This window comes from Rana temporaria, chromosome 3 (genome assembly GCF_905171775.1).
Source record: "Rana temporaria chromosome 3, aRanTem1.1, whole genome shotgun sequence".
Classification (NCBI taxonomy): Eukaryota; Metazoa; Chordata; class Amphibia; order Anura; family Ranidae; genus Rana; species Rana temporaria.
Genome location: NC_053491.1, coordinates 110760300 through 110774285, shown reverse-complemented (window position 1 = coordinate 110774285; position 13986 = coordinate 110760300). Strand labels below are relative to the sequence as shown.

Here is a 13986-nt window from a genome sequence, read left to right as displayed (position 1 = left end):
CCATCCACAGTCTTCCAATACAAATATAAAAAGCCAAAAGTTTGTAAACAAATCATTCACCCCAAAAAAAATTAGCCCAGCCTCTGCCTTCTACACTTCCAGGAAGCATTGGGGATGTCACCAAGCCTTCCAGAGGAGCTAGAAGCTTAAAACCTCAACAGAATGCACTTTAGTTAGGGTGACCACCTGTCCCAGATTGCCCGGGACAGTCCCGCATTTTGCAGGTCTGTCCCGGGCACCTTCATTCCAGGACAATACAGTGTCCCGGAATGAAACTGACACAGCCACTCCCCAAGCCAAACTAATGCCCCCAAAAAAGGCCGCCACATCACCGCTTTACTCACTGACAGTACTTGTCCTGGCCGGGAATGCCTGGAGGAGCACAGTCCCGCCCCCTGCTTGTGATTGGAGAAATCATAAATCCCGCCTCTTGTGTCCAATCACTGTACTGTGATTCGTTACAGCACAAGCTGATTTTTGGGAAGGGGGGGTGTCCCTGAATGGTAGTTTGGAAATGTGGTCACCCTAACTTTAGTCCATTACAAGAGTGCATTGTCGCCAATTTTGAGCTCCCAGCAAATGTCACCTGTACCTCCTGGAAGGGTCAGAGGCTGTAGGCTGTACATTGTTTGTTTCTGGTCAACTGCTTTGCACAATTTCATACTCTTTTCTGACAGTGATCATTGACCTCCCAGCCCTGATATACACCAATCTTACCATTACAGTTGTTGTTGCAGCAGCTTCCTGGCAATGGATATGAACACTGTGGTCCTGGGCACCCTCTGTCTGTACACGTCACTTGCCCACCCTGGCATCCACATTCCTGACACTTGTTATCTGGATTTGTGAACTGTTGTCCATCCAAAAAGGTATTTTCATAGTATGTGCAGTCTGAGCAATATGACCAACAAGTTTACATGGAAGAAGTACATACAGAGTGTTAAAAATAAATACAATTGACAACATGGCATATTTCTATTAACCAGTAAAATAGATGTCTTACCAGGGCACGTGGCACAGCAGTGTCCAGGTTTTTTTTCTGGTCTAGAGCATGACACAGATGGGCATACAATGGGAGTACACTGGACTGTACCATCCTATGCACAAGTAAGAGTGTTAGACATTTCAATATTCTATAACCTTCCATACACATTAAGAATTATACACAATAATATCAGTTTGTAATTGATACATTTAACCTGTACATGTTTTACCTTTTTTGAAGCCGAAGATATAACTACTGTAAGTACCCAACTTTGACTTGCTTTTAGCATCCTATAATCCTCTGTACAGCAGAGCACAGACTGGGAGAAGCGAGAACAGCTCTAGGAGCCAATAAGATGTGCTGCAGCAGACATGAACTGGCAAGGAATATTTTGACATGAGGCTAGAATATAGTGAACAGAGGGATGACTCATGAATGTCCTGCTGCTGCCCATTCCAAGGCTGGGGGTCAGGAGAAGACCTACTGTAGGTGTATTGCTAACCATACCTCCCAAAAAGTCTCGGACTGTGCCAGACTATCCCGCCTTTTAAGCAGAGCCCTGCTGTCCAGTGTGCAGTCCAGCAAAGTCTCTGCCCTTGTACATTGTACTTGCAATAACAATGCATTTATATGCAAATTGTGATTAATACGATCAGTGGCTTGTAATTTGCATATAAATGACCTCACTGGGCTTGCATATGAAAGAGCTATAGTGGCTCCTTCTTGTGCAAATCCTGTCTGTGGCTCATTCATATTCAAAGTGGAGGGGTACCACTCCATTCCTGTCACATACACATCTTACTGCCGCTACACATACTGGGGTTCTGTATTGAGGATTCATTCTGAGAAGGTGGTCTGCACTAAGGTGATCTGTACTGAGGAAGTGGTCCGTATTGGGGATCTTTACTAAGAAGATGGCCTTTACTGAGGAGAGGCGTGGTCTGTACTTGTGGTCTATTCTGAGGAGGTGGTCTGTACTGGGGGTCTGTACTGAGGAGGTGCTCTGTTCTTGTGGTCTGTACTAAGGAGGTGGTCTGTACTGAGGAGAATGTCTGTACTGAGGAGGTGGTCTGTATTGGGGATCTTTACTAAGAAGATAGCCTTTACTGAGGAGAGGCGGTGGTCTGTACTGGTGGTCTATTCTGAGGAGGTGGTCTGTACTGGGGGTCTGTACTGAGGAGGTGGTCTGTTCTGGTGGTCTGTACTAAAGAGGTGGTCTGTACTGAGGAGAATGTCTGTACTGAGGAGGTGGTCTGTACTGGGGATCTGAACTAAGAAGGTGGCCTGTACTGAGGAGAGGAGGTGGTCTGTACTAGGAGTCTGTACTGAGCCGGAGAGGGCAGAAGAAGTCTGAAGAGACCCCCGGAGCTGCCTAATAAATTATTTTAAAACCCTGTGTTTTATTGTTGACCCTTTTTTCCAGGCAAATGAGTAGGGGTATAATGTACCCCATACTCATTCACATAGGGTGGGGGGCCGGGATATGGGGGCCCCCCCTGCCCCAAAGCACCCCCCCCCCCATGTTGAGGGCATGTGGCCTAGTACGGTTCAGGGTGGGCGTTCGCTCGTCCACACCCCCTTTCCTGACCGGCCAGGCTGCTTGCTCGGATAAGGGTCTTGGATGGATTTTGGGCGGACGACCACGCCGTTTTTTCAGTGTGGGGGGTTCCCCTTAAAATCCATACCAGACCGAAGGGTCTGGTATGCTCTTAGAAGGGGAACCCATGTCTTTTTTTTTTGGCGTAGAGTTCCCCCCAAAGATTCATACCAGACACAGTGCCTGGTATTGTCGGGGATCGAAGTCGAATCCCTGTTAATTAAAGTCGGACGTATGTTGCAGGACAAAGTCGGATCCAAAGTAGTACGACTGTCGTGTCGTACCAGTGTGAACTCGGCCTCATTGTCAAAGATTAATTGGACAAGCTGAATTTAGAAGTTGATTGGTTACTATGCACAGCTGTAACAGATTATGTGTGTACCAGTAGTAAATCCCCCTAAAGTATCAAGTTTAACTTATCAATAGATGTCTTGATTTAAAGTATATATTTTAATTTATATAGTAGAGAAGACATTTTTTTTTTAGTTTTCATATAAAGCAGATCCTAATGTAGCAAGGTCCCAGGCCTTTGGTCTAATGAGAACCTCCAGGGCCAGAGATAGCTGACATCCTTCTGTATATGGTGGGTGCAAAGTGGTTAGTGGCGTCAGACATTTCTTAAATGCAAAAGAAAGTTTATTTCTCTTAACAAACTTTTTGAGGGGAGAGAGGGTTAGGGCCAGGACACCCTTAGGTAGTTACAAGATTAATTGGCAGACTCTGAGACTTCAATAGAAGGACAGCCATACAGGGAAAGGCATCCAGCAAGACGCCACATCTGCATGTACAGGAATGCTGACTCCTATAGCAACAGTCTTTAACAGTTTCTAACAAAGCCTAACAGTCCTTTTGCTTCCACTACAATCACATCTTATAGTTCTTCAGCCCACTGAGCTCCCAGTCTCTCACTAGACTAGATGATTCACTGACACTGAATCCCTTGAGCTCCTCCAATCTTCACGGTGGTATCTTCCTCAAGCATCACCCCCCACTTCTCTGCTGGGTCCCTAGCTTGGCACTCAAGATACCTCTCAAGCTTCACCCCACTGGCCTGCTCGGTCCTTGGCTTAACACACAAATCTGCTCTGCAAGCGTCACCTCCGCTGGCTGGGTCCCTGGCTTGATACCCACTGAAGTTTCCCTATTCTTCACCATCACAGGTTGGTAAGAATTTTGCTCTGTTACTTGCTTCAGTTACTCACTGTGGTCCCGGGTAATAAGGTGGTTGGGCCCTTAGTGGTGACAGCTTCCCCTCTATCTCCGACCACAACACGTTCTCCGGCCGGCAGAACCGGCACTTTTGTTTGGACTGCAAGCCGCAGTCCCAACCCTATGCTGATCTCTTGCTTCTGGATAGGCCCTCAGACAGCCTAGCAGCCAGATGTGCCTGGGATAGGCCCAATCTCCGGCCTAGCAGCCTGGGAAATACAACACACATCCACCCAGACAGCGGTCCAGGTGGCACAGAACATAGATCACCTGACTCCACCCAAATATATAGGTTCTCCCAGCAGGCCAAGGGATTCAAGAAAACCCCTACCCATTGGCTGAGATACCCCATATACCCATAATCTGACCTTCCATTGCCCTTCTCATATCTAATGCCACCAAGTACCCGGCCACCTAGCGGCAAAAGAGAGAAGCACAGCAACTACAGACTTAGAGTGAAATCAATAGATCCGCAACAATTAGCCAATGTAGCTATACCTGGCAGGTAAATTTAGGAGCAACCCTGCCTAAACACCAGGGTGCTACATCATGATTTGCTGAGAGATAATTCATCAAATTTGGCCATAATAATGTAGCACCCTGTAGTTTAGGCAGGGAGTTCCTCCCAAATTTACTTGCCAGGAGTAGTTATCCTTGGCAATTGTTAGAGATCTATTGATTTCTCCCTAAGCTTGGCCTATATGCACCTTTCTCTTCTACCACTAGGTGGCCAGGCACTTGGTGGTATTTAATATGGCAAGGGAAAATTAAGGTCAGGTTAAAAGTATATGGTGTATCCCAGCCAATGGGCAGGGGTTTTCTTGAATCCCTTGGCCTACTGGGAGAACCTATATATTCGGGTGAAGTCAGGTGATCTATGTTCTGTGCCACCTGGATGGCTTTCTGGGTGGACATGTTTCGTACACCCTGGGCTGCTAGGCCAGAGATTGGGCCTTATCTGGGGGCATCAGGCTGCCAAGCCGTGTAAGGGCAGCGCAGGGTTGGGACTGCGCCTTGCAGTCCAGTCAGAAGTGACGGTTCTGCCGGCCGGAGAACCTGTCAGTGGTCAGAGGTAGCAGGGAAGCTGTCGCCACAAAAGGGACCAACAACCTTTACCAGGGACCACAGTGAGTAACTGAAGCAAGTACCAGAACCATATTCTCACTGACCAGGCACGGTGGAGAATCAGGAATCAGAACTTCAGGTGGTGATCAAGTGGGACCCAATCCGCATTTGGGACGCTTGCAGCGCAGCCTTGTGAGTCAAGCCAGGAACCTCGCCGGTTAGCAGGGGTGAAGCTTGAGAAGTATCTGGAGTGCCAAGCTAGGGACCCAGCAGAGAAGCAGGGGTGACTCTTGAGGGAGATACCACCGCCAACCTTGGAGGAGCTCAAGGGATTCAGAGTCAGTGAATCAGAGGGTCTAGTGAGAGACCGGGAGCTCAGTGTTGAAGAACTACAAGAGGCAATTGTAGTGGAGCTAAAAGGACTGTTACTTTGAGTTAGTAACTGTTACAGACTGTTAAAGACTGATACCATAGGAGACAGCATTCCTGCAAGTAAAGATGTGGCTTCTCGCTGAGGCCTTTCCCTGCATGGCTGTTCTCTTATTGAAGTCTCGGAGTCTGTCAATCGAATTAGCAACTATCTAAGGGTGTCCTGGCCCTAACCCTCTTTCTCCCATAAATACAAAAAGGACTGTTAAAAGAAATAAAACCTCTTTTGCATCCAAGAAGTGTCTGGCGCCCAATGACTTTTAACAGCTTTGCACCCACTATGCCTCACAACCCACCACATACAGAAGGATGTCAACTATCTTTGGCTTGGAAAGTTCTCATTAGATTGGACGAGGCCAGAAACTTTGCTACGATACATTTTTTTTTATATATTGTGAATATCATTTTATTAAATTAAGAATATATACATGAATATTTTTATTAACTGGAGTTTAGTTTCATTTTAACTATTGCACCTAACTATTCAAATTATAACGGACAGATATTCTGTATACTAAGAAATATAAATACTATTTTAAAAAGCCATTAGCAAAATCACATTACACACCTAACTAAAGTTAATTCTGCTAATTTATTACAAGAGTGAAGTAGCTGTAATGTTGACGCACGTTCTCACCTGGCAGCGGCAGCTCTGGCATGGATTGTCAGGGTCAGTAAAGTCCTGGCCATTGCCATATATACGCTGGTTGTAGGTACAGGTGTCACATACTGGGCAGCAGTCACCTAGGATGTTAGCAAACACATTTATTACTCCACAATGCATTTCGCCTAATTAAACATAAGTATTATGTTAAATGTAACTCAGACCTTTGATATGCAGCATTTAGAGTTATTTTTAAAGGTCTATGTTACTTTAGTGGTTTCACGATCAACAAACCATGCAAAAACACCTGCCAATCCTATACTATAGAATGGTACTAGATGGGCTACAGTGTCAAAATCTGTAGAGTTAATTGGTATAAAAGTGATAGCTTCTTACACTTGTAAATGTAGGTTCATGGAAAGATGTACAATACAAAATGCTCAGACTACAGCGTAACTGTTCTTCTTACCTTCATTGTGGGTAGGATGAAGACAAGACAGTGGGGGGCACTGACTGACTCCACATACTGTATCACCATTCAGACAAGCACAGGTGCTGCATGGATCTCCTTCCGGCTCCCACTCTACCCCTTCCAAGAATTCGACACCTTCCTGTACACATACTAAAAACAGATACTGAAATTAGAATAGGTATAATAAAAGAGAACTGAAGTGAAACAGATGCAAGGAAGAAGACTTCTATGTCGGTCCCACAGTAAAAACAAGAAGAATAGGGAGACATTGATTCAACACAGATGAAGAATGCACAATATGCCATAACAGAATTTACTAAGAGTTATTACAGTCTTGGGAAGAATCTGAGCCCCTCTCCCATCTGTCTCACCTTTACAGACGGGACAACATTTATTGGGTTCTCTCACTGGGTTTGAGCAGGACAGAGGTGGGCAGCTTTCCTCAACACAACGGACATTGCCTTTCTACAACACAAAGGATTATTTCAATTATGTAAACTGTCTCAATAGAATCCCAACAATTTATAGAAACATAGAAAAGTGATACAGATAAAGATAGAGTAGTCCATTGAGTTTGCCCGCTTTTTTTTCTTTTGCTTGTTTTGTTTTTTATTCGTCAACTTTTTTGTCTAGGTTTGTCCCATGCATGTTTGAAGCCATTTACTGTTGAATGTCTCACTACCTCTGCTGGAAGTTTATTCCAAGCATCAACTACCCTTTCAGTAAAATAATACTTTCTAAGATCAGTTTTAAACTTTCCTCCAGTTAGTTTGAGGTCATGTCCCCATGTTCTTGATTTTGGTTTCATATTGAAAAAACTGCCCTCCTGAACCTTATTCACCCCTTGACATATTTAAAGGTTTCAATCATGTCTCCCCTTTCCCTTCTTTCCTCCAAACTGTACATAATAAGTTCCTGAAGTCACTCATGATATGTTTTATCCCTTAGACCTTTCACCATTTTTGTTTCCTGTCTCTGGACTTGTTCTATCTTATCAATATCTTTCTGTAAGTGAGGTCTCCAGAACTGGACACAGTATTCTAAATGAGGTCTCACTAAAGATCTATAGGGGGGAATCAGAACCTCCTTCCTCCTGCTGGTGATCCCTTCCTAGTGATGAATCCTAGAATTCTATTCACCTTTCCCACTGCCTAGTCACACTGTTTGCTCATTTGGCAATCATCTGAAATAAATACCCCCAAATCTTTTTCCTCTGTAGTGCTGACCAACACTGTACCCCCAATGATGTACTCTCTCAAGAGATTATTTTTCCCTAGGTGCATTATTTTACATTTAGAAACATTGAACTGCAGTTTCTACTGCTTTTACCAACCTTCCAGCAAAGCCAAATCATGTTTCATATTACAGACACCTCCAGGGATATCAACCCTATAACACACCTTTGTGTCATCAGCAAAAAGACAAACCTTGCCCAACAAACCTTTAGTTATATCACTTACATAAAGATTAAATAGAACAGGCCCAGTACAGAGCCTTGTGGTACCCCACTAGTGACTGGTCTCTGTTTCGAATGAACCCCATTTACACCCACACTCTGTAATCTAGCCAACTGCATATCCACTGAACCACCCAAGGGTTAAGTCCTAGCTTGTACAACTTTTGTATTAGATCATTATGTGGAACTGTATCAAATGCCTTGCTGAAATCAAGATATGATATGTCCACAGAACCACCCTGGTTAAAAAAAAAAACATTTGTAATATATTATTGCTTAACACCAGTGGTTTTCAACTTATGAGCTAAATGGGGCCTCAAATGTAGCCCCTAACATAACCAACGAGCTGCACGTAATGTTCAATATACTGTAATGTGATGCTTGCGAGGACTGTCAGTAACTGTTGACCTAATATAGGAAATGTTGGTCAGAAAATGTAGATATGCTACAGAAGACAATACGAAATTGGGAACACATTAAATGAGGCTAATAGGGATCAATGCTATTATCCTAATCAATGTTCCTACTACAGACTGCTGAGATCCAAGGACCACATGTCATATTCCACAGTTTGGGCACCAGGGCTTAACACCCTCACTGGTGCTGTATTTGTTTATATATATTTGCATTGAAGACTATAGGTATATTTTAGATATATTTTATTATGTAGTAAATATATTTTGTTAAAGTTTAGAAGCCTCTGTTGAATATGTATGACATGTGTATCACTATCGGGTATTCCTAGCTTTTCTCCTATTTATATCTAGGACTTAGTCATCAAATGATGGGCGATTCTATTTTATTTTATTTCATTATTTAGGTCAAAATGTTAAGAAGCTAAGCCAAGGTAGATGACTTCATGATTTGCCTGATCCTGGTACCAGGAAACACAACTTTAAAAGATTTTCTGCACATGTGATCATCAAAGGTAAAGCGCATTCTTTCTCAACTTCAAAAACAAAGCTTGTCTTTATCTATACCAAGATATGTGCATGATTTGTTACGTTTGGCAATTTTTTTTAAAATATGATCCAGCACAAATATAATTTGATGAGAGAGTTTTGAATTAACACATGTGGAATTATACATAACAAAAAAGTGTGAAATAACTGAAAATATATTTCATATTCTAGGTTCTTCAAAGTAGCCACCTTTTGCAGCAGACACCTCTCTAGAACTGTTAAGAGGAGATTGTGTGAATCAGGCATTCATGGTAGAATATCTACTAGGAAACCACTGCTAAAGAAAGGCAACAAGCAGAAGAGACTTGTTTGGGATAAAGAACACAAGGAATGGACATTAGACCAGTGGAAATCTGTGCTTTGGTCTGATGAGTCCAAACTTGAGATCTTTGGTTCCAACCCCCGTGTCTTTGTGCAACGCAGAAAAGGTGAACAGATGGACTCTACATGCCTGGTTCCCACCGTGAAGCATGGAGGAGGAGGTGTGATGGTGTGGGGGTGCTTTGCTGGTGACACTGTTGGTGATTTATTCAAAATTGAAGGCATACTGAACCAGCATGGCTACCACAGCATCTTGCAGCGGCATGCTATTCCATCCGGTTTGCGTTTAGTTGGACCATCATTTATTTTTCAACAGGACAATGACCCCAAACACACCTCCAGGCTGTGTAAGGGCTATTTGATCAAGAAGGAGAGTGATGGGGTGCTGCGCCAGGTGACTACCTCTTGAAGCTCATCAAGAGAATGCCAAGAGTGTGCCAAGCAGTAATCAAAGCAAAAGGTGGCTACTTTGAAGAACCTAAAATATGAAATATATTTTCAGTTGTTTCACACTTTTTTGTTATGTATAATTCCACATGTGTTAATTCATAGTTTTGATGCCTTCAGTGTGAATCTACAATTTTCATAGTCATGAAAATAAAGAAAACTCTTTGAATGAGAAGGTGTGTCCAAACTTTTGGTCTGTACTGTGTATATATATATATACACTTCTTTGGCTTGTTCTTCAAACTTCAGTAATACAAGTTAGTAGTAATACGAATTTTCTGGTCCACTTATATAGCAGCAGATGGAGGAAACTACATTGGAGCTATCATTTTAGTGCATGCTCTCTTTGATAATGGTAGTGGTAAACAGAAGTCTGAATGGGAAGTCACTAGCAGATACTATGGGGTCATTTGGAAATATTATAACAAAAAAATAATAATAATTGAGGTGTTGTCTAAACTAACCAACCAGATTTGTTATATATAAGCCCCCAAGGGCGGACTGACCATTCGGGCACTCAGGCAATGCCTGAGGTCCCCATGCCACTAGGGGGCCATCAGGGTTGCCAGGCTCAGTAAAACCAGGGACAGTATGTAAAAATCTGTGTTTTTTTTACATCTGTCCCTGATATGTCCGAAACCGACATGCTTTGAATGTGAAAATCCCAAGATTTTAGCTGCCCTGCCTCTGTACTGCTTCCTGGTGTGGTGGCCATCTGTAAGCCCAGGGGCCCCATAATCTTCTATTGCCCAGAGGCCCCATGAGTTGTCAGTCCCCCCTGTAAGCCCTGTTATGTTACTAAATGATATGAAGGTTTTAAGCAAGATGATAACAGGCACTGAATCCTTACCGTACAGCTACACCGAAGACATGGTCCATGTCCAGAAGGCTGGAATATCTGTCCATCAGTATATATGGTACGCTCAAAATCACACACTGCATAAAGAAAATGATGAACAAGCTACAGAGAAAACTCAAACAGTAAGAAATGTTCCTTAATGCTATAATTTCATTATTTTAATTTTGCATCCACCAATAATTGAAGTAGATGTTTTTTCTCCATTGCAAAGCTTTCTTTGGATATTTTTTATTTATTTTTTGCTAACAGGTGACTTGCAAATAAAGTGTTACATTTTTCTTTTTTTCTGAAAATGTTTTACCTTCACAGCTTGGGCAGCACTGTCCTTTGCCTTTGCCTGGGTGACTACATTTTGTAGGAGGACATCGTCTATCCAAGTGATCACATGAAACTTCCCCTGCCTAAAGAAGAAAAAGAAATGAACCTGTGCTTGGAACCATTTGTTTATTTAAGGACCAGACCCATACTAATGATATTATCTACTCACTGAACATGTACAGCTGAGACAGGGGTCATGGGCAGCAGTGAACACATCACCTTCAGCATATGACTTGGAATCAAACTCGCATCCCTCACATCTAATAAGAAAAGAGGTACTGAGAAATCTGGCACAGTTACAGACAAGAGGAGTAGAGTAGAATATTCAGTTAAAGACAAGAGGCATTTAATGTACCGTAGGCACAACTGTAGAGGTTTTAATAACATCTTGGCCTTTTAGGAACCCATAAGCATGGAGAAACCACCGCACAATCCAACTGATTATGGTTAGATTAAAAAACAGTTCTCAACCTATAGAAAGCCCGAGACCTCTAAAGATTCACCCTGATACACCAGTAATAGGTAAATAAAGTATAATATAGGAAGGATTCTCTGAGCCAATCAAGTTTGGTCCTTTGAGATAAAGCCTGAGGGTTATCAAAGTGTGTTAATATGCACATTTAGCTAATATGAGTATGCTCCTGCTACGATAATCTCACAACCAATCAGTAACGATATCTTCTACTATTTAATTTCTATGACCAGTTTAATTGGGAGCAAAGGCCTGGGCTAAGGCCGGATTCACATCTGTGTGGTTGCTTTTTTCTAAATCAAGTTTTTTATGCGCATTTTACATGTGTTTTTAGGTGCGCTGCCCTGAAACTCTATTAGAACGCACATTTTTTGAAAGTGCATCAAAGATGCAGTATGCAGGGCTTTACTGTGTGTCCATGAAAATGTGCATTGTAATAGTGTTTAACGACAGCGCACCTAGAAAGGTGACAAGGAAAAACTTCACCGCACAAATGTGAGCAAAGTCTAAAACTAAAATTTATCAGGACAGAAAAAGGTCAAGATATCTTCTTTGCACATTATAAGTGTACATGGGGACGCTCGTGGTATCATAAGCTGGTCCATTTTACACGCAGAGCTGCAAGGTACTCATGTACCCCGGAATTTGATGTCTGCTTGTGGTGTGAATAAAAAAAGTGGAAATATGACCTACAGTCCTGCATGATACAGAGTATACAAGGACGATTTGCACTTTTTAGTCTGTTACAGCTTGAAAAATGTGTTATCTCCATTACAAATGCTACTTTTACTCCCGTCTCATAATTTATTCTGAGCAAGCGCGGGTTTCTTAGCATACAGACGTTCGAGTTTCTCGTCGAAAACCAGCCCGTCGAGGAACTCGATGAGCCAATTTGAGACTCCCATCGAGGAAATAGAGAACTTGCTCTCTTTTTGGCTCGTCGAGTTCCTTGACAGTTTCCTCGACGAAAATGTACACACGACCGATTTCCTCGGCAAAAAAATATCTCCCAGCAAGTTTCTTGCTGGTTTTTGCAGAGAAACTCGGTCGTGTGTATGAGACCTTACCTTCTCCACCAGCCCTTGCCACCCCAATAAGCTACTGCAGCACCCAAAACTCCTGCCCAAATTTTAACTTTCACAAAGCAAAACATAGGTTCACTATAAGCTTGTTGGCCACAGTAGGCTGAGTATAGCTGAAGAGAATACTCAATATAGTTGTGGAAAACAAAGTTACAATAAACTAGAACAGCCTACCTTGCACAGCATTCTCCTGGCTTGCGCACAGGGTTTCTGCATGGTGTTGGGATACATGGTATAGGGCTACACTCGACATTTCCATTCTGTAACACAGGAGATAGACAAAAATCACTTACATTTAGAAATTAAATACATTTGCAAGTAAAAGTTGAAAGTAAACACTTCAGCAGTTTGAAAAAGTTCATTCTCGATTACAGGCACATTGTCCTAATTTACTATAATAGCTTCTGTGCACTCCAGGGGCCCTCTGAAGATCCTAAGCAAACAGTTACATTCTGAAAGTCGATATATGCATCTGGCTAGGCTGCCTTATATGACAATGCTCAGGCATTGAGAAGAAGCAGAGGAGATAATGTGCAGGTCACTGTGTATCCGGCGGTTTGTGGTTTTTAAGAGACTGCTAGGGAGATTTGCAGGAGAATAGGAATACTAAGATCCAGCACTGTATTGGGCTTTCTCTTAAAGAGAAGTGTTTCTTTTCTTTACTCTAAAGCCTCGTACACATGATACGATTGTTGACAGGGGATTGTCTGTTCACAGACTGTTGTCTTAAAATATTACCATAAGTACGCTCCTTTTGACAAACGTTATCCAACTTTCGGCCAAGAAATGTTGGATGACAGGCTAGTACATTTTCGGCGGACAACGGTTTGATGTCTGATATTCGTATGGTTAGTACACAAATCCATCACAAAAAAAGATGAACGTATGAACACGCATGCTCGGGATCAATGCTCAACAAACACGAAATTAGCAAAAGAGGCCCAAAGGAGGGCGCTCATAAGCTGAAATTATTCGTAATTTGCCACTACGTTCGTGTTTGTGGCACAACAATTGTGTACTGTTAGTATGCAAGACAAGATCCTGGCACACGCCTGACAAAAATCAGATGCTCGGTTGGCCAACAATCGTACCAGGGAAATTTAATTTACTGCAATGGCTTAAACAAATAATTACTGATCAGATGTGTAATTCCTCAGATTCAGACAAAAGAATCCTCTTAGTCTGGCCAGAATAAGACTGAGGCCCCTTTCACAATGGGACGGGGTCAGTATCGGCGGTAAAGCGCCGCTATTTTTAGCGACGCTTTACCGCCAATTTCGCGGGTTGAAAACCACCATTGTAGCCGCGGTGTCCCATTCATTTTAATGGGCAGGAGCAGGGGAGGAGTGATATACACACTGCTCCTTTACTGCTCCAAAGGTGCGGCTAGCAGGACTTTTTTTACCGTCCTGCCAGCGCACCGCTCCAGTGTGAAAGCCAGCCCTTGGGGCTTTCACACTGGAGACACAGCAGCGGCTGTTTAGGGTCAGTTTGCAGGCGCTATTTTTAGCGCAATAGCGCCTGAAAGCCGCTCCAGTATGAAAGTGGTCTAAATAACATTTAGAACTTGCAGAACCCTGTGCTGCTGGAAGCATGCATTCCAGTCCATGTGCAAGTGCTGGATCTGTTCACAGATTATAACTGCTGGCCATTCTTGCATTGTCACATGTGCCCAGTCATACCAGAATCTGACGACTCAAATGCTGAC

General features: G+C 42.9%; 1 protein-coding gene across 1 annotated transcript in view; it reads right to left on the bottom strand.

Moving 5' to 3' along the window:
- The window catches only part of LOC120931615 (kielin cysteine rich BMP regulator), a 158876-nt gene that overhangs the window by 51558 nt on the left and 93332 nt on the right, over positions 1–13986 (bottom strand). Inside the window, exons 19-27 of the mRNA XM_040343229.1 lie at positions 12453–12538; positions 10894–10984; positions 10708–10807; positions 10398–10483; positions 6733–6826; positions 6359–6511; positions 5923–6029; positions 1004–1097; positions 718–891 (exon numbers count right to left, since the gene is read on the bottom strand). Coding sequence (XP_040199163.1) covers positions 718–891; positions 1004–1097; positions 5923–6029; positions 6359–6511; positions 6733–6826; positions 10398–10483; positions 10708–10807; positions 10894–10984; positions 12453–12538 — 985 coding nt within the window. The remainder of the gene's footprint in view (positions 1–717; positions 892–1003; positions 1098–5922; positions 6030–6358; positions 6512–6732; positions 6827–10397; positions 10484–10707; positions 10808–10893; positions 10985–12452; positions 12539–13986) is intronic.